Raw genomic sequence first — 20,579 nt, 5'->3', positions numbered from 1 at the left:
CCCACCCTGAAACCATACACATTAATATGGAATTGCCCCTTTGCAGCTATAACAGACTCCGCCTTTCAGAGAATGTTTTCTACAAGATTTTGTTTAGTTTACTTTACCCATTAGTGTGTTTGTGGGAATTTGTGTCCATTCAGTCAAAGAAGCACTTGTGAGGTAAGACACTGGTGTAGGACGAGAGGGCCTGGCTCACCACTGATGTTCCAATTCATCCCAAAGGTGATCAGTGGGGTTGAGGTCAGGGCTCTGTGCAGGCCACTGTAGTTCCTCCATACCAAACTGATCAAACCATGTCTTTATGAGCCTTGCTATATGCACAGGGGCCCAGGAAATGGCCTTCCCCAAACAGTTACTACAAAGTTAAAATCATTCAATTTACTTCACTTCAGTTAAGGAACAGAGACCAAACCCTGACCATTATCCCTCCTCCTCCAAACTTTACTGTTGAAAGTACACATTCTTGTACATAGCGTTCTCCAGAAATCTGCTAAACCCAGACTCATCCATCAGAAGATTGTGAAGCTTGATTCATCATTCCAGAGGACACATTTGCACAGCTTCAGAGTAGAGTGGTGGTGTGAATCCCAGAATTGTGCATAGTGATCTTAGGCTTCTGTGCAGCTGTTCAGCCATAGAAAGTCATTTCCTTAAGCTCCAGATAAACAGTTCTTGTGATAATGTTGCTTTGAGAGGTGGTTTGGACCTCTGTAGGCAGTGGTGCAACAGAGGAGAGGTGATTTTTACACCATTGCTAACCCAGTTCCTTATGTTTCCATGGTTTCTTACTTTGTGGCTGAGCTGTTGTTGCATTTAGATGCTTCTATTTCACAATAATAACACAGTTGATCATGGCAGATCTACCAGGGCAAAAACATCACAAACTGACTTGTGGCATCCTGACAAGTTGGCATCCTATAACTATCACATTTAACATCACTGAGCTCTTCAGTGTGACCCATTCTACTGCCAGTGTTTTCCTATGGAGATTGCATGGCTATATACTTGATTTGTAATATTTATAGGATTTTTATATATGGAGTAAGTGATAATTAAAATTACGTACTCATATATGCAGTTTTGGGATCAAAATTAAATGTTAATTTGCTGTTTAATACAGTAATAATAATATTACATTTACTCTAAGATTTAGACACTTTATGAGCAGTTATACATTAAAAAGTACTTCCAGAAATGCAGTTATGCTTCATGTAATTATGCAATAATGGTGTCAAAATGTTACTTAAAATATAAATGTGTGCTGAAATGCGCCAGAGTGTTAAGGTGGAACAGAAGATTCAAATGCGAAGCTAACTTTAGACTAAGAATAGTGGGTGCGTATAAGCAGGGGAGCGGGGAGGCCCACCATACAGATTCCAGGTGCTCCAATATCTTCTTCAAAATGAGTCAGATGCGCATAAATTGCTCTACTTTCACCTCACCTGTCCAATTATGCTAGCTAAAAGCCATTGTTGATGTTATATTCAAACATCAAAAAGGTCAAAAAAGGCCTCCATCTACATTTTTTTTACCAGTTACATGTGAGCATCACACGTGGATACACTGCTCTGATACTCTGACCCTGTCTTCTGATCTAAGATCAGTCATCATGTTTCGTATTACGCCTTTTACACTGAGCCAACATACAACCAACCAACATAGCATGATGGATCCATAAAATAACGAACATCCAATTAAAGACTTTCCCAAAACCATCACAGCTCGGTCAGACAACAGTAGTCTGAATCGCATTAGTGGAATCCACCTTAGTTTGAACTACACTAGTTTGACGTCTGCCTTTCATGAAATTTGCTGCAAATAACTTGCAAACTCTTACAGAAAGTCACATGCGAAAGAAACACACACTTATAATTGTATTATCACATCGTGTTCACATAAATAAATGCGTACCTGTGGTTTTTGCGCACTTTGTCTTTTTGTGAATTTTCTGTAAGGGAAACACGTTAAATAGTAGCGTAATTTGTGCAAATAAAGTGCAACTTAATCATGCACAAGAGTGAAAGTTCAACTTTAATGAAGCCCATGAGAAAAATACTGACACAAGTTTAGGCCACAGCGTTAAGCCTGGCCTACATCGATTTCACTAAATACATCTTAAAATATTGCTTCAAATTTAAATAACATATTGCTTGAAAATTGATTTTTTTGTTCAAACATGCATAATAATTAAACCACAATGCTACTGGCTTTAAGGATATTCCTGATAGGAGTATTATTGAGGCTATACTCTCGGAAAAAAAAGGTACGACACTGTCACTGAGGCAGTACCCTTCTCGTCACTGTGGTGGTACCCTCTGAGGTACATCCCCGTACCTTTAGGCAGGGAACATAACTGAACCATAATCCACTGAAATGATATGCTCTAAGCTGTACTGACTCCACACACCCTGTCTCATCTCCAGGCTTTTTATTAAATGGTTCTGTTTTTTAAAATTTGGTTTCTAAAAAGATACAAATATCTGGAAAATACTTATTTATGGTGCACAATTGGACCTTAAAGCCACTGTTGTACCTTTGAGGGAACGTTCACACAGTTTGCACCTTGATGAACGAATCATGTACCTGCATGGTACTTCCTTTATAACAGTTAGCTCTAATTTTCCTAGTAAAGGATCCCCCCTGCTTTTACTGCTTTTCTGTACTCCTCTATTGCTCCTGTCTTTCTCCATTTTATCTTACGTTTCTCTGGGATCTTGTATTTCCTAAGTTCATCACTTGCTGAGCTCTCTCTGTTTATCATTGTTTTTTTACTGGTTCTGTGTCACTCTGCAATACATACAAACTCTTAGCTGGGCCTCATGAACTGCAGTTATAATATAGATTCATGAAACAGACCATGGATGCATATTTCTGTATATATTGCACACTTACGCAAACTCTTGTAAATCCATGTTTTACCCCGGATAGTAAGAGGATACAGGCCCACAGTGGGGAGGCTGGATTTTACAGTAGTTTGAGGCTTTACTGGCCATGTGCACCATTTCTGATTAACAACTGGCATTAGTAGAAACGTTAGCACATTCAGTGGTGAGAGAAAGGAGCTACTGTGAACTCATTGGAGCAGTGTGAACACCACATGATCACCACCCTATAAGATGGATATTTCACATGAGAAGAGTAGAATACTATGTACATAATAAATGTCGTGATCTAACTGTACTTTAAAGAAAGTGGTAGCCAAATCATTAGATCAATCAAGGAGATTTGGTCATTAGTCAACATTAAACTCACTACAAAATGTTCACACATACTTTAAAGAGTATGCTAAAAAACACCAGTCCATAATGTCCCATTATGCACACACTAAAATGAACTGATTTCAGCATAATCCTACCTAAGAGACCTACAAAAGCAGATCAGACTGATACTCAAAGGACTTGCATCATATCTGTGATCATGTAACTAATACAGAATCACCTGCCAACCAGAAAAATCTGCCTGTCTCAAAGTTCATATCAATAGGTTTGAATAAAAATTTGGAACGTCTTTTGAGTGTGTGGTGTAATTGTAATGTTTGGTACTGAGGAAGGAGAGGAGCTCAACCATTTCCAAGTCACGTGCTTTATTGGACTGTATCGCCCACAGCCTCGCCATGCACACATGGTCAGAATGCTAACATAGCTCTAGTCCAAAGCACGTCTGCTCCGCTCTAGTGCTCAACCGTGACTTTTCAGTTTCTATGCTCAAGTACAAACAGCTCTAAACATGGCAGTTCCTACTGCTGCACTTCACAATCAGAGTCCCTCAGCATGACAAACCCCAAACAACCCCAAACACATTCTCTGAACATGCTACGTTATTTCTGTTTTGCTGAGGTCTTAAAAAGCCTTGAATTTATATGTGCATTTACAGATTATCAGAAGAAACTATTACTAGTTAGGTCTTGTATGCAGGACAATAAACTGGGTGGTCCAAGGCCGTGGCATACAGTCGAGACAGGGTACTATTATATTATATGCTTATCACTTGTTCTGTGTTCATGTCCTGTACAAATGAATTCTTCTTATTATTTTTGTTACTTTGATAGTTTCAGCCTGTTTTTCAGGGTAGGCCTGTGTGTGTTCGTTTCCTGTGGGTTTTTTCTTATGACTAAAAAAAACTAATGCTTTCACCACTGAAACCCTTCAGACTTCACATATCCGGCCAATGAACTAGACTGAGAGAGAGAGAAAGAGAGATGTGCTCAGTATTGCAGCGTTTAATGTACTACAGTAAAGATCTGTGAAGGGTCTGATCTCCATTCAGTTGAATTATGGCAAGTCTGAGCTTGGTTCTTAATCGTCCTCATGTTAATAATAGGTCTTTGACTGGGAATCTGTGAACACAAAGCTGACCCTTCACTAAGCCCTGCACCCTTCGCTGCTGTTTTCAAAAAACAGTTTTAATTGTTGTCCTGAGTCTCTGGGTGCATTTGCAAGTTGTGAGCTGCTGGCCTTTAAAGTTATAATATACACTCAACGGACACGTTATTAGGTACAATAAAGTAAAAGGTTGGACCCCCTTTCGCCTTCAGAACTGCCTTAATTCTTCATGTCATACTTTCAACAAGGTGTTAGAAACGTTCCTCAGAGATTCTGGTTGGTTATTCGAGTTACTGTTGCCTTTCTATCATCTGGAACCCATTCTCCTCTGCCCTCTCACATCAACAAGGCATTTTCGTCTGAATACTCAGACCAGCCCGTCTGGCACCAACAACCACACCATGTTCAAATTCACTTAAATACCCTTTCTTCCCCGTTCTGATGCTCAGTCTGCACTTCAGTAAGTTGTCTTGACCACCTCTAGATTCCTAAATGCATTGAGTTGTGGCCATGTGATTGGCTGATTAGTTATTTGTGTTAACAAGAAATTGTACCTAATAAAGTGGCTGGTGAGTGTCTAAAGCAGTGCTTTAATATACCATTGTGTAAAATACCATTTTTATCAGAATTATTTAGATTTGTTGTCATCTACTGTATTTTGACAAAGTTCTTATTAGTGGGGGATTTTAATAGCCATTGAGATGTGACAATGTAGACTCAGATAGTTGGGAGGGATCCATTTGCATATTTAATAACAATAGGGCAATCTAACACTTGCAGTAAAAAAAAAAAAAAAAGGCAGAGAAAAAAGATCATAAGAGTAGATCAGTCCAATGGCTCAGACAGACACTGCAAGAAGTGGGTAGTCATGGGCTGGAGGTTAGGGACCCAGCCTTGTGAGCAGAAGGTCACTGGTTCAATCCAGTGAGTTGGCAGGCGACTGTGCTTGGCAAGTCTGCTCCCTGCCCCCTAGTGTGTGTGTTCACTAATGTGTATGTGGTGTTTCACTGCACTAATGGGTAAAAACGCAGAGGTGAAATTTCCCCAATTGTGGGATTAATAAGGCAAGGCAAGGCAAGTTTATTTATATAGCACCTTTCATACACAACGGTCATTCAAAGTGCTTTACAAATGAAAAAATACAGAAAAATGTAATTAATGTAAATAAAATAAAATTTATGTAAATTTAAAAAATTAAAAAACATAATTAAAACAATAGATTTAAAAGAAGTTAATCAAATTTTAAAAATTAGAATAAAAATAAGAAACATGATTAAAACAATAGATATAAAAGAAGTTAAATGAATGAGGATAAGAGTGCCATTACAGGATAAAAGTGGATTAAACTGAGCTAAAGGCCTGCTCAAACAGGAAGATCTTCATTCTGGATTTAAAAGTGTCTAGTGTTGGGGCTCTTCTAATGCTCTCTGTCAACTGGTTCCATTTCAGAGCAGCGTAGTAGCTAAATGCCGCCTCTCTGTGTTTAGGTTTTACCTTAGGCTGCACTAACTGACCAGTTCCTGATGATCTCAGAGTTCTGCCTGGCTCATATTGCTGGAGCATATCTAATAAATATACTGGTCCTGCACCATTAAGACATTTATAGACCAGTAATAGTACCTTAAAGTCTATCCTGTAACATACTGGTATCCAGTGTAGGGATTTAAGGATAGGAGTGATGTGCTCCCTTCTTTTACTCCTAGTGAGAACTCTGGCAGCTGCGTTTTGAATCAGCTGAAGCTGTTTGATTGTCTTTTTTGGGAGTCCAGTTAGGAGCCCATTACAGTAATCAATCCTACTAGAAACAGCGTGCATGAGTTTCTCCAGGTCTGCTTTAGCCAGAAAATCTCTGATTTTGTTGATGTTTTTGAGGTGATAGAAAGCTGATTTGGTGACAGCTTTGACATGACTGTTAAAAGTGAGATCAGAGTCCATTTGTACACCAAGGTTACGTACTAGTTCTTTAGACTTTAGGCCTCTCGAATCTAGATAGGCAGCTAGTCTGTGTCTTTCATTGCTATTCCCAAATAAAATAATCTCTGTTTTATCTTTATTCAACTGCAGAAAGTTGTGTTTCATCCATTTGTTTATGTGCTCAAGGCATTTGCACAGTGAGTCTAGGGGACCGTAGTCATTTGGGCAGAGAGCCATGTAGATCTGAGTGTCATCTGCATAGCTGTGGTAAGATATCCCATAAGTATGCATGATTTCACCTAGAGGAATCATATATAAATTAAATAAGAGTGGCCCAAGAATTGAACCCTGGGGTACACCACAGGTCACTGGCACAGTCTCAGAAACATTACCTTCCATTTCCACAAAGAAGTTCCTTCCTTGAAGGTATGAACTGAACCATTTTAGGACAGTTCCTGAGAGTCCAACCCAGTTCTCAAGTCTATCTGTGAGAATTTTGTGGTCAATGGTGTCAAAGGCAGCGCTGAGATCGAGCAGTAGTAGAACAGACATGTTTCCTGAGTCTGTATTTAGGCGAATGTCATTGATAACCTTAATTAGTGCAGTCTCAGTACTATGATTAGGTCAGAAGCCTGACTGAAATTTGTCTAGACAGCTATTTGTGGATAGAAAGTGCATAATTTGTTTGAAGACAATTTTTTCTATTATTTTTCCAATGAATGGTAGATTGGAAATTGGTCTATAATTATTTAACAGGCTTGTATCTAGAGTTTTCTTTTTCAAGAGAGGCTTCACAACTGCAGTTTTTAATGCACTCGGAAATACACCTGACATGAGTGAGCAATTTACTATTTGAAGAATGTTCACTAATATTGAGGAAAATACATTTTTTAAAAACTTGGTTGGTAATGTATCAAGACTGCAAGTGGATGATTTGAGATGACTCACTGTATCAATTAAACCTTCTTCATTAATAACACTAAACTGGGACATGTTGAACATGCTTTTGCGTGGTTTTGGAGAGAAAATCGTCTCGTTGGTAGATGTAGGCGTACAGATAGCTTGTCTGATGGTGTGGATTCTAGTATTAAAAAATTTTGCAAACTCATTACATTTCTCAGTTGAAACTAGCTCAGGGGCCATATATGTAGGTGGGTTTGTTAGTCTGTCAACCATAGTGAAAAGCTCTTTGCTATTGTTAACATTATTGCTAATAATGCTAGAGAAGAAGGATTGTCTAGCTTTGCACATTATTCTATTGTATTCACGCAGCCTATCTTTGAAAATCTCTTTATGTATGTGAAGGTTGGTTTTACGCCATCTGCGCTCAGCCTTTCTGCATTCTCTCTTTTGGTGCTGAACTGCAGCATCATTTCTCCATGGTGCTTTCTGCTTGCATTGCATGGTTTTAACTCTAACTGGTGCAATCTGATCCAAAACACTGGCAGTTTTTGAGTTGAAACTTTCCAGCAGAGTATCAACAGAGCCAGATGGTTGGCAAGGTGAAGAGCACATTTTGGTAACAAAAAGTGCAGCTGTGCTATCATTTATCTGTCTTTTCTTAAACCTAACTTGCCTGGCACTGCTGTGGATTGAAGTCCACATTTAAAAAAATACACAGTAGTGATCAGACAATGCTTAACATCCTTAATAGAGGCTGAAATGTTAAGACCCTTTGAGATAACCACATCCAAAGTGTGACCATGGCAATGTGTGCTTCCAGTCACATGCTGAGAAAGTTCAAAAGATTCAAGTACATCATAGAGTTCTTTGGCGTAATTATCCTTGGGATTATCAATATGAATGTTAAAATCACCAGCAATAACAAAACGATCAAATTCAGTAGAAATGAAAGATAACATATCTGTGAAGTCATCAATAAAATTAGCATTGTACCTTGGAGGTCTGTAGACAGTTACTAGTAATATTCTTTGTGCCCCTTTTAAAATCGCACCTAAATATTCAAAAGATGTGAAATCACCAAGTGGTAACTGCTTGCATTGGAAAGTATCATTAAACAGCATTGCTACACCTCCACCTTTCTTGCCGGTGCGTGAAACATTTAAAAAGTTAAGGGTCACTTAGCCAAATAAGGGTCACTTAGCCAAATTCCAAAAAGTCACACAGATGCTTGAAACTCCAGAGGATCAAACAAAACAAACAATAAGTGTTTGTAGTCAGACTCAACGGGGCCAGCAGTACTTCATACCAACTGGCTGAATTTGGGGATTATTTAAGGTGAGGCCAATTAGAGAAGAAATTATGTGCTGGTGGCTTGATCCTGGAAGCAGGGCCAGTACTCACAAGAGAAAGACCTCTGGTGGCCTGATGGGGAACTGGCAGTAGTGCCCAATTCTACAATGAACAGTTAGGTGGGGCATTAGTCAATCTGAATTAGTGAAGACAACATGTCACTTTACAGATTTGGGACTTTCCTGTAATAACAATATCAAGGGGGCTGCAATTGAGCCGAATACACAAATTAAGAGAGGTTTGTGACCCCTAGAAACCTTTGCAGTTCTTTGACAGAGCAGGACATTGGCCAGTTTGTAACAGCTTTCACTGTCCATCTGTACCCATCAGTTAAGCATGTAACAAAGTTCTTCATTTATGAATGAATGTAACTAAGAGGGAGCATTAACCAGTCGTTATGACATTACTGTCAATTTGTAGTGACCACAATTTTGATTCCTCTCTTTCACAAAAGGCACTATGGAGGTCCCATTTGGTGAAAATCATGGCTTGGCAGACTTGTTCTAGGGTGGAAGGCTCTAAAGGGAGAGGGTAACTGTACTTTACACTAATGGCATTCAAGCCCTGATAATGAATTCATAGTCTCACCATCTTTTTTCTCAATTAAAAAAAAAGGTAGTAGTGGGATGCTTCCTGAATGTATTCCTTCATCTCAGCAGTTTCAGGAATGGAAAGGGGGTAGACTCAGCTCTTAGGGGGAGAGGAACCTGGCAACAATTCTATAGCATAGTGCCAGAGACAATGAAGGAGTAATTGCACAACTTTAGTTGTGGCAGAATGTTTTATATATATACATATATTTAAAAAAAAAAAAGATATATATATATATATGGGGGCTGAACTTGTTTTTGTTTGGCTGGGCTTTATAGGATGTGGTTAGGCATGGAAGGGCCAGACAGTGGGCATGGTAATGACAACTTCAATATGTGAGATCTCCTGTGGCCCAAGAGTATGTGGAGTTATGGGTGGCTATCCATGGGATTCCTAGCACAATGAATGTTCAAAGGAGTCTGTGGTGAGTTTCAAAGGGATAGAGGTGTCAGTAATAGTACTTGTGCCTATGGGGGTATTTACAATGAGGGACAATTGCAGTATACAGTTCTTAATGCATTGCTCCCTGACAAAGAAGCTGATGGCAAACAGCTGAAATAAAGTGAGCATTCCATTAAAAAGAGTTGCCATAAATCAGGAGTTCCACTGTAATTGTATGGGATCGAAAGTAAAGGTGATATTGGTGGATGTCTTGTGGTAGGGACAGGGGCTGTGGTGGAAGTTGAGGAGTCATGGGTAATGGTTGTGGCTGCAGGTCTCTGATGAATTGTGGAGTATGGAGCTCTTCCATAGTGCAGTTCAATTGGTGTAGGTGTTGTTCATGAGATCCCAGTGACATTTCATTTAATGGTCACCTAAAGCAAAAGAATTCTGTCCAGTCCACTGTTTCATATTTTTATTTGGTAAACCTAAGGTAAAAGTAGCTGCTGCGGTCACTGCTCATACTGCAGAAAAACCTTGCGATTCATTAAATGGAAGAAAGATCACAGTGTCACTTCTGCCTCTTTGGTGTTTTTTTAACACCGAGTAGCTCTTCAGTTTAGATTACTAATTAGAACTAGCATTTAATTTGCATTTGAAGGAAGGAAGGACTTGATATCTTTATGCATTTTAGGCTCAGTTTACTGGGGCACATCCCACAAAGCCTCAGCACATTTCCTTTGAACAGTTTCAGTTTCCATTGTCACATTGCATAACAACTGTTCTCAATACAGAGCAGTTAATGTAATGAGAGAAGGGGACAGAGGGATGAAAGAAGACAAAGTGAATAAGAAAAGGGAGAAGGAATGAAAGGAGAATTAGAACAGGAAGAAGGAGGGGAAGGCAGGATCAGAACAGAGATAAGGAGTGAAAGGAGAATTAGAACAGGGAGAAGGAGTGAAAGCGACCTTGGGTTTGTGAAAGGTGCTATATAAATGAATAAACATATTATTATTATTATTAAAGGAGGATTAGAACAGAAAAGGAGAGAAAGTAGAATCAGAACAGAGAGAAAAATTAAAAGGAAGATCAGAATAGTAAAGGAGTCCAAAGAGAATAAGAACAGGAAGAAGGAGTCAATGGAGAATCAGAACTGGCAGTCATATAAAACGTAAAAAATTATACTACCTAAATATACAGAAAGTGGAGCATTTATAGCTTTAAATAAGCAACTCTGTCATCACCGCCAATGAAATCACACTGCCAGTAAATGAAGTGATATGGGTGGTTTTGTTTTCAGCAGTAGCAGATGATTTGGCTTTAATGGCTCCAAGATATCATTAGACACTCAACCCATAGGTCTGCTTTTGATGAGTCTTTCCTTCACAAAAAAAGTGTGTAAGGCCTCTTTGTGTATGCTTTCTTCATTGACTGTATTGTCTCTACCTGTCTTCACTTTGCAACCTATCTAGGCAATGCATGAAGACAGCCATCATGATTCGGCCCTCCCAGTCATCCATGTGCTTTTGTTTTGTTTTTGGTCTTGTCCATGTGCTTCCTTGTTGCTTCCCTGTTCTGCCCCCTTGTTTCTTGACTCTGCCCTTGATTGTTCTCACCTGTGTTATTCACCTGTGTATTGTTAACCCTCGTTATTCCTTGTATAGCCCTGTGTTTTCCCCTGTTAGTTTGCTGGTCTTTGTTTCGTCTTTGTAGTGTATTGTGTTGTATGGTATTGTTTGGTGTTTGTTCTGCTGGCCTCTATTATTTTTCCTAGTCTCTGTTTTTGTATTTAGTCTGTATTCCTTTTTGTTATGTCCATCACTCCATCTCTCCGTGTTGGCTCTTTGACCCTGGACTGTCTTCACCCTGATTATGGATTTGCCCCTAATAAATCTCACTTCTCTAAGCGTATGCATCCACCTCATCATCGCTCCCCAGCGTTACAACAGCAATCAGGGTTCAGTGCATTTACCACTTTAATGTGGACAGCTCTTAGTTCCAAACAAGTAAAAATCACCCCGTAACATTTTTGTGTGGGTCCTACTTTCTTAATTTCAGAAGAACCAAAATAGTCAATACTCACATTTAGAAATGGTATCTAATCAAGAGTACATTGTTTAAAAAAGCTTGTCAGATCAACCTAAATAATTACTTAATGTGGTAACAAGTAAATTAACCAGTTTTATTAAACCTAAAATTTTAATTAACAATTTTTTTTCATTTAATGTATTTTTTGAGTTGAATAATACCAGTTCAGTTACTTGTTACTAGCATTTTTAGGTGTATCTGATCAGCCTTTTCTTTTACAGTGCAAGTTTCTTAGATGTTTTGCCATCTACTTGCCCACATGTTGGCATCTGAAGACTCAGCATTATTTCAGACTTTTATTGATGAATATGTGAACCTTTAGTACCCAGTACTTTTGACATAATTTTGACAACATGTGGTTTTGGCCACTGCATACAGGCAGTTGCACTGTACAATGAAATTCTTACTTTGCTGTTCCTCCATTCACCATATATACTCTTAAGAGAATAAAAAAAAAGAAAATATAAGAATAACTCTAAAAAAATGTAGTAAAAGGTAAAAGCAAAAAGTGTACAGTATGTGCAAATTTGAAATAAAATTAAAGTTACATGTGCGTATGTGCAAATAAGTGTAGATGCTATTCATAAAGTGCATCAAGTGACAGATGAAAACAGATGTAAACAGTAAACAATATTATTCTGTGCAGTAATAAGTGTAAACAGTATTGTTATAACAGCAGCAGTACAGTGCAAACCTGAAGCATGAAACCTGGATGTGATCTCAGATTCTGAGCTCTGTTTTATCCTACATGTAAACACAATCACTAAAGTAGCTGTCTACCATTTGAGAAATATCGCTAAAATTCGACCTTTTCTATTTCTATCTAAGTGACGTGGAGAAACTTGTTCATGCAGTTGTTACAAGCAGACTTGATTACCGTAATGATCTTTATACTGGAATTCCTAAGAAAAAAGTACATCCCTTACAACTAATACGAAATGCAGCAACACAGATACTAATAAAAATAGCACAAACAGATCAGATCACACCTGTTTTAAAGGAACTGCACTAGCTGCTTGTATTGTTCAGGATAGATCTGCTTCTAGTTTTAAAGCTCTAAATGACCTTAAAGCACCGCTTTCATCACAGAATGTCTGTCTATTTGTGTTCCAGTATCTTAGATTTACAGATCCTGACCTTCTGCAAATACCTTCTGTAAAATACAGACAACATGAAACATAAGGGCCTTTATCTTTACTACTAATTACATTCCATGACATGACTTATATTGGTTCCTATTAAGAGGCCAACACTTCCATCTGTCTGAGTGAGACACACTTCCTTTAAGTAAGTTCATCTTTCCACATCTCTCTGTGGAATATTGTTTCTTCTAACTGGTGTTTTCTTTTGATAGAAAACTTGGTGTATCTCCACAAAGCCATTCTCATGTAAGCCACATACATATTGTGCATAGTGACTGGCCTTTTTAGCCACGTAGTGCTTAGAAAGATGTTGGTTTTCCTTCCTGTTATCTTTAGATCATGCATGAGTGCAGACTGAGGTGGAAGAATGAGGGTCTAAGAACCTTGAAGAACCTCTAAGAACTTGTTTCAACTGACTGGTTACTTCTTATGGATTTACCTTTAACTAGAGAACTATAGTCAGAGCACAGTCCACTTCACTAACCCCTATACAATCACCAGACTCCCTGTCCTCTTTGAGGAGAACACTGGTGATGGCTTGGTTTTTATTTTCACTGAAAACACTAGATGGAGCCACATCTTTAGTGTTGATGTGCAAAATGGTAGGACGTTTCTGTGAGCATATCTGACAGGTGAAGTTTTACTGACATTTCCTGCTCAAATTACTTCATCTCTGACATCCACAGCACAAGTGTCTTCAAGAAGCTATGTTTCTTGTTGTGTGGTCTTTGTTCAATAGACTTACAGACTTCTAAGCTGCATGTCCTTTGTGACAGAAGATACATGACTTCTCATTGCCATTGCCTGTTTCCATTGTTCATTTTCCTTGTTCTTTGTCTGGCAAAGGAGTGTTTTTGTTCTTTGAACTTTGTCTGGTTGGGTTTACTGGTCTTTAATCTGCTACTCTGCTTAGCCAGGGCAGATTCTTTAGTATTTCCAAAGAGCAGATGAGAAGCAATTTTGCTGACTAGGTCTTTAAAACTAGTTTTACAGCCATTCTTTTCTTCAATTTCCTTCCTCGCCACTAAGGCTGTCACAATCATGAAACTTAAGCTGATTACTTATTTTCATATAAATAATTGCATTCAATGATTTGTGCTTTCTTGTTCATTGTTTGCAATTATTTAAAATACAAACCTAAAGTGGCCTATTTGGCTGATTATCCACCATTCTTGCAAGCTGTGTTTGCTTAATAGCTAACACTGGCTAAACCTTCAAATCAATACACAAATGTCAGCAGTTATTCATGTGCAAAGTTAAGCAAAGCTACATTTTGTTCACAAAAGTAAAGAAATTTTTTTGTTTCATAAGCTGACTGCAGTCAGCTTAAATAATTGTAAGTATCTTAAAATCTAATATTTCTGAATGTTAATTAAGTAATCCTGCATGCCCTGCTTATAGCTTTTCTTTGGCTGATGAAGTGGTGAAAGATAAAATGGAAGAGTTACATTAATCCACATGGTTTTGGAATGGGATGTACAACACGCCCATATAGATGTGATGGTCAGCTGTTTCAATAATTTCGGCCATGTATCTCTGATTTTTTTCAATTAACTCAAAGAAAGAGATTCTGCACCTTTGTTCATTGAAAAAAAACTTATCTACACAAGAAATTGCTTTGTCTTGTTTCATTCAAAGTATTTGAATGGAATAAAAGCACAAATTGCTTGTTGCCACATGAAGTACGTTTTTTAGGTTGAACGGACAAATAACTTTTTACAGTGTAGAACTGTTTCCATTACTAACATAAAAATGAAACCTAGTTATAGTATGGCTTGTCAGTCAGTGACAGCTTAGAACAGAGGTGTTAAACACAGTCCTGGAGGGCCACTGTCCAGCATAGTTTGATTTTACTCCACAAACACACCTGATTGAGTTCATCCATTAAATGCCAGGTGTTGTATCCAGAACCTGAAATCCTAAACAATGAGAGAACTTGCCTGTATCTACCTGGATACTGTAAACGTATTTGCACATTTATCAACTGGGTAAAAGTTTAGTCTGTCATAGATGGTCCACACTTTGCAATTTACTACTCATAAATGGTATACAGCGATCAGGAAAAAACCTGCTGTCATTGTTTTGTGCCTGTTGTATTATTCAGGATCTGTCAAGAACAGGCTTTGAGACTGGATGATTGTGCAATCGAGGCTTTTAATGCAGAAAATGATAATTCAGCTCAAAGCAATAGACTTTACTAACAGTGTTGGGAGTACAGGGGTTTAAATAGCAGATTATTAAAAGCAGGCAAAGGGTGGAGCTGGTGAGCAGTAGGCAGTTGACGCCGAGAGCCTTTGTAAATAACTATTATTTTGTCATATATTATCCTACAGGTTGCTCTGCTGATCTCACTCAGAATGTCTCTGACTGTTTTCCTGCTATTCCTGCTCTTAATCCCTGGTGAGTCAGAGCTGTTACTTCTCATCATTATGTAAACTCTCTTTATATACATGTATATGTATTTGTGTATATATATATATATATATATATATATATATATATATATATATATATATATATATGTATATATATATATATAATGTGTGTGTAGGGGCCTGTGTGTATGTGTGTGTGTATATATATATATATATATATATATATATATACACACATATAGTGTGTGTGTGTGTGTAGGGGCCTGTGGGTGTCTGTGTATATATATATATATATATATATATATATATATATATATATGCTCAAGTCATATGGAAATGGAGTAATTACCTGCCATAAATCTAATATACAGCAACATCTTCATATATCTGTTATTGTTTATACTCAGCTTATTTTATTTTGGAAGACAAGTGAAGCGTTAGAGTTAAGTTCGCCTCCATAAGCTGGAAAAAACTGAAGCATCATTGTACCCTCACTCAGCACTTGAACTCCAGTCTTACTGGAGATACCAGGCCAACTGACCATTTTCCTAATGAAAGCAAAATTAAAGAAACAAAGCTCTGTCTGTTTGGCTGAATGTTACAGCTGCTGCAGGTAAAATAAGTGCAACATTCATCAAGAGGCTGAATTTGACTGGTTATTCACAAGATTCATTTCGGAATTTGCTGTTCCACCATGAATAGTACAGCAGACATAAAATTTGGATAAAAAGCTGGCAAATAAGAAGTCAACTTCAGCTTCATATGTTCACCATCATTTTGCAATGTTTTCTGCAAACTTTGTTCAGCTCAAGTCATTTTGGTTTCCGTTGCTTAATTTCTGTTCACAAATTAGCGGTTGTTTTCAGTTGGCTGAGCTAGTTTATTTGGCTAGCTAGTTTTGTGCTAGCTCTAAGATTACAATGTGGGACTTGACTTGAGTCACTGTACCTGAGACTTCACTGTACCTGTGAGTCAAGACTTGAGACTTACTACCTCTGCTTTATTTTATAGATATACGCACATATGTATCACCACACACACACACACACACACACACACACACACACACACATATTTAATTTCTGATCTGTTCATTTCTACTTTTCCAGACCCCACCTGGAAAAAAACTTTGTAGCATCTCACTTTGTGCTTTTATCTCCAGATGAGCTCAGCTGATTATTCAAACTCAGCTGATATGAATCGTCTTAGAAATGAGCTGAAGTGGAGACTTTATGCAGCATTTTTACTGACTGAGACCCAAACAGTGAGAATTTACACATTTCTATGTATTGTGTTGCAGGAGTTGTTGCTCAGGATGGGTGGGCTGTGAATTACAACTCTAAATCTGTCTGTACTCTAAAGGGGTCTGCATTAAGTATGGAGTGTACTTACACACCTCCCAGTAATCACTCAGTCCAAAAAGCTTTCTGGACTAAAGAGCTGGTTACATCTGGTTCAGAACCTCCTGATCTATCAGATGATCCAGAGTACAGAGGCAGAGTTCAGTACCTCGGAGATGAACATCGTGACTGCTCTCTCAGATTTAAGAATGTAACAGAAACGGATCAAAGTAAATATTACTTCATATTTATAACAAACCAACCTGGAGGAAAGTATCAAGGTGCAGGTGGAGTTGATCTTTCAGTCACAGGTAAGATCCATCAGCAGAAATAAGACACTGTACTTCATTCACTGGTGTTCAGGATCACAAAGCAGTTCTGTTATATAATCACATTAATCCTCTCTCTGATTTCTTTTTTTTTTTTTTTTTTTTTAACCTGTCATGTCTGGCCATTTTTGCAATCGGAATGGTAATCCGAATGTACTGATGTACCAAACATATTTGTTTTCACAAGAAAAAGCTCTATAGGTTACTAAAGCCTATTCTTGTTAAAGTTTTTATATTTTATTTGTTTGGCCAGGCCTGACAGGCAATAAAAAAGAGGACAGGAAAGAAAGAGAAGAAGGGAGGAGAGAGAAAAAAAAATAAAAATAAAAAAAATAAATAATAATAATAATAACTCATAATAATGATAATTAAGTAAGTAAATAAATAAATAGAAAAAAAATAATAATAAAAAAAAAGAGAGAAAAAACAAATAAAATAAGTAAATAAACAGACAACTAAATAAAAATAAATAGATAAATAAGTAAGTTAAAAAAAAAAAAAAAAAAAAGGGGAGGGGAAAAAAACAATTATACAGATATACATACATATACATATTCACATATACATATACATATATACACCCAGACATAATTCTACTATTTGCTGCTACATACATACACATGTTTACATTATACATATGCCTCTATACATATACACCCACCCACCACACACAATTCTACTGTTTGCAGCAATGTGTATATGTGTGTATATGCGTTCACGTGTCATGTGTCATGGAATGTGCTCAGCAATGAGGGCAAGAAGCCGCAACCATGCCCCCGTGGTCCAGAGACAGATAGGGAAGGACCCGGGGGACCCGGACCATCCACAGCCCATTAGGAACTCAGGAGACCTGAGGCCACACGCTCCGACGGCCACCGCGTGCACGCCCCAGAGGACGAAGAATGGAGGCCCCAGACAGAGCGCCCACAGACAAAGGGCAAGTGACCGGAGAGCCAGAGGCAATGAGCAGCCCACCCCCCCCGGCAGGCCAACATCCCCAGCATGAGCCGAGCATGCGGCCCCCGAGGGCCCAGGCGCCCGAGACCGGCCGACCCCCGGCAGGACCCCCCCCCATGCCAGAGAGGCCCAAACCACCCTCAGGACACAACCGCCAAGGGAGCAGGGCAGGGACCACGCCAAGATGTCTAGCCATGCACCCAGGGACCCACAGGGCACCCATACCCCGGGGGGGGGGGGGGGGGGGCGGAGTCGGCAAGCAGCGGGGAGTGGTGGGGAGGGGTAACTCCTGCCCACCACCATGTACCACAGATGTCCAGGCTCAGCAAGTCATAGACCCAGGCCCAGCTGTCCACACACACATGTTCACATGCACCCACACACACCCACACCCACACTCGCACACACCAGTCACCCACTCATGCATACACACGGAACATACATGGACTCACAGTTTCGGCGGGCGGACACCAGCACGGGTCAGCGGTAACCCAGGGAGGCAGCCACCCCGGCCCCAAATGACCGGCCGGTCTCCCCACCAGGCAGGGTGCACCAAACCGGGGTGTGAGAGGACCCGCCCACCCCCTCCCACACACTCAATATGTGTGTGAAATGAAAAGAATGTGTGTGAGCTACAGTGCAATTAAAATTGGAGGGACAGAGGCAATGTAGTATTGAATCACAGCACACTGCCACACTGACCCCCAAGGCCCTCAATGTCTAATGTGTAAATAAAATTGAGGGGCAGGTAGCAGTGAGCAGATAAGTGAGGTCACATCAGCAGCGCCACCCACCATCCACTGAGTGATACCTGCCCCCCAAAGCCCTGTTTGTACTGTACTGTGTCATGAAATGTGTCATTGTAAGGGGGGAAAAAAGGGGAGGAGTGGGACATCACGCATCACAGCGAGCAGAGCCAGGTAGGTGGCCCTACTCACTGCAGCATGGGCCCCCCTCCCCCAGAACCCCCATGTGTAGTGTGATGTTTGACTGAGTGGGTGGAGGGGAAGGGTCAGGATAAGAAAGACCGAGAGGCAGAGAACTACCCCTCGGAGGAAGAGAGCCAGCTGGCGCTAGCTCACTCGGCACCCCGGTTTCCTACACCCGGCCGCGGCGCAGGGAAGGCCGGCCCTGGGCCCGAAGCGGCCACGACCCCAGGACACCACCGTGCTCCAGGCCGGCGCCCGCCCACACAGCTGACACAGCACAAAACATACACACCCACACGCACACAAGAGACAACAATTATCACACATACACATACTCACGATTACAATACACATACACACATACATACCAACACAAACACACTCACCCCCACAAACTTCACACACACCCATATATACGCAAACACAGTGGTCCTGGGTCCAGAACCAACCAGCCCTATGTGGTTGTCCCCCTACTTGAGTGCCCCACCCCTCCTCCCGGGAGGCATCCAGAATCCTGGAATGCCAGACAGACACCCCGGGGTGCCCCAGACCCCCCACCACCCGGCGGTGCGCCCAGGGGGGCACAGACCCCTCCAGCGCAGGGAGGAGCCCAAACGGGGGACGGGCGACCCCAGGCGCCAAGGCCCCAGACCCCGCACCCCGGCCCACACAGAGGAGGCCAGCCGCCCGGACGGGGCCAGCACCCACCCCCACGGGTCCCCAGGTCCCCACCCCAAGACCGTGAGCGCACACATCCAGGCCCCCCACCATCAACAACAGGGCCCGCACACAGAAACCGCAGAGCATCAGCCCCCATCTCCAGTCCAAGAGCCATCAGACACCCAAATCCCCCAGCCCACCCCCAGCCACCTGCTGGGTACACCACAAGACAAGACTACAGCCGGTTACCCCCATCACGTGATGGAGCTGATCAGTGGGGACCAGAGGGATTCAAATGTAGTCAATTGATTTTTAGTGGTAGCAGACATTCTTTCCAGACTAATGTGGTCTAGAAGTAGGTTTCTGTAGTGAGTGATACATAAATCATTTTTTGATTTCCACTTCATGAGGATAGTTTTCTTGGCGATGCATAAGGCAGTAAGAACTATATGTGATATATTCGTTTCTATGTTTAATTCACTTATATCACCTAAAATGCACAGTTTTGGTGAGACTTGGATATCACAATGGAACCATGTGGATAAGTCTTCACATATTGTCTGCCAAAATCTCTGAACAGGCATGCAAGACCATATAGCATGCATATAATTTTCAATATAATTACCTGTGCAGTTAGTGCATATATTTGTTTCTCTGAGGCCCATTTGGAACATTCTGTGCCCTGTATAATGTATTCTATGGAGAGTTTTGTATTGTATAAGTTGTAAATTTGGATTTTTAGTCATTTTAAAAGTATTTAGACATATCTGTGTCCAGAAATTTTCATCCGGGATGATGGAAAGATCTCTCTCCCATTTTGTAATTGGAAGGGATATTGAATCATTAATTTTTAATAATAATTTGTATATTTTTGATAACAGTTTAGGGGTATAGAGGTTTAGAAAGTCTGTTATCCACACAGGGATTTCTAGATTTAGATTACTTAGATTAAATCTTGCCTGTATGATGGACCTCAATTGGTGATATTCCAGAAATTTGCTACTGCTAATTTCATATTTTAAAATAAGATCTTCAAATGAAATAAAGGTCCCATCATGAATAACATGTTCTAAATTATTTATTCCTTTTTCTTGCCATTCTGAAAAATTCAGTACTGTCTTTTTCCGACATATATCGGGATTGTTCCAAATGGGTGTTAATTTACAAGGGATTAGTGAAGACTTAGCCATCTTTAAGAATTCCCACCAGGCTATCAGGGTGGTGCTTATTGTAAGGCTTTTAAAGCAATTGTAATGTTTAATGCTGGAGCTAATGAGAGGTAAGTCAGATATTTT

The 20,579-nt window shown here is 40.0% G+C and overlaps 1 protein-coding gene across 9 annotated transcripts in view; it reads left to right on the top strand.

Annotated features, from left to right (window-relative positions):
* The window catches only part of LOC108443944 (sialoadhesin-like), a 108,443-nt gene that overhangs the window by 23,752 nt on the left and 64,112 nt on the right, over positions 1 to 20,579 (top strand). For 3 of the 9 annotated variants that reach the window (XM_037543792.1, XM_037543788.1, XM_037543787.1), the window contains exons 2-3: positions 15,028 to 15,094; positions 16,370 to 16,720. The exons of the other annotated variants lie outside the window; for them this stretch is intronic. In XM_037543792.1, coding sequence (XP_037399689.1) covers positions 15,028 to 15,094; positions 16,370 to 16,720 — 418 coding nt within the window. The remainder of the gene's footprint in view (positions 1 to 15,027; positions 15,095 to 16,369; positions 16,721 to 20,579) is intronic. 9 annotated transcript variants of the gene reach the window in all.

The sequence above is a fragment of the Pygocentrus nattereri genome, chromosome 12, assembly GCF_015220715.1.
Source record: "Pygocentrus nattereri isolate fPygNat1 chromosome 12, fPygNat1.pri, whole genome shotgun sequence".
Taxonomy (NCBI): Eukaryota; Metazoa; Chordata; class Actinopteri; order Characiformes; family Serrasalmidae; genus Pygocentrus; species Pygocentrus nattereri.
This window is presented reverse-complemented; position numbering and strand designations above follow the sequence as displayed.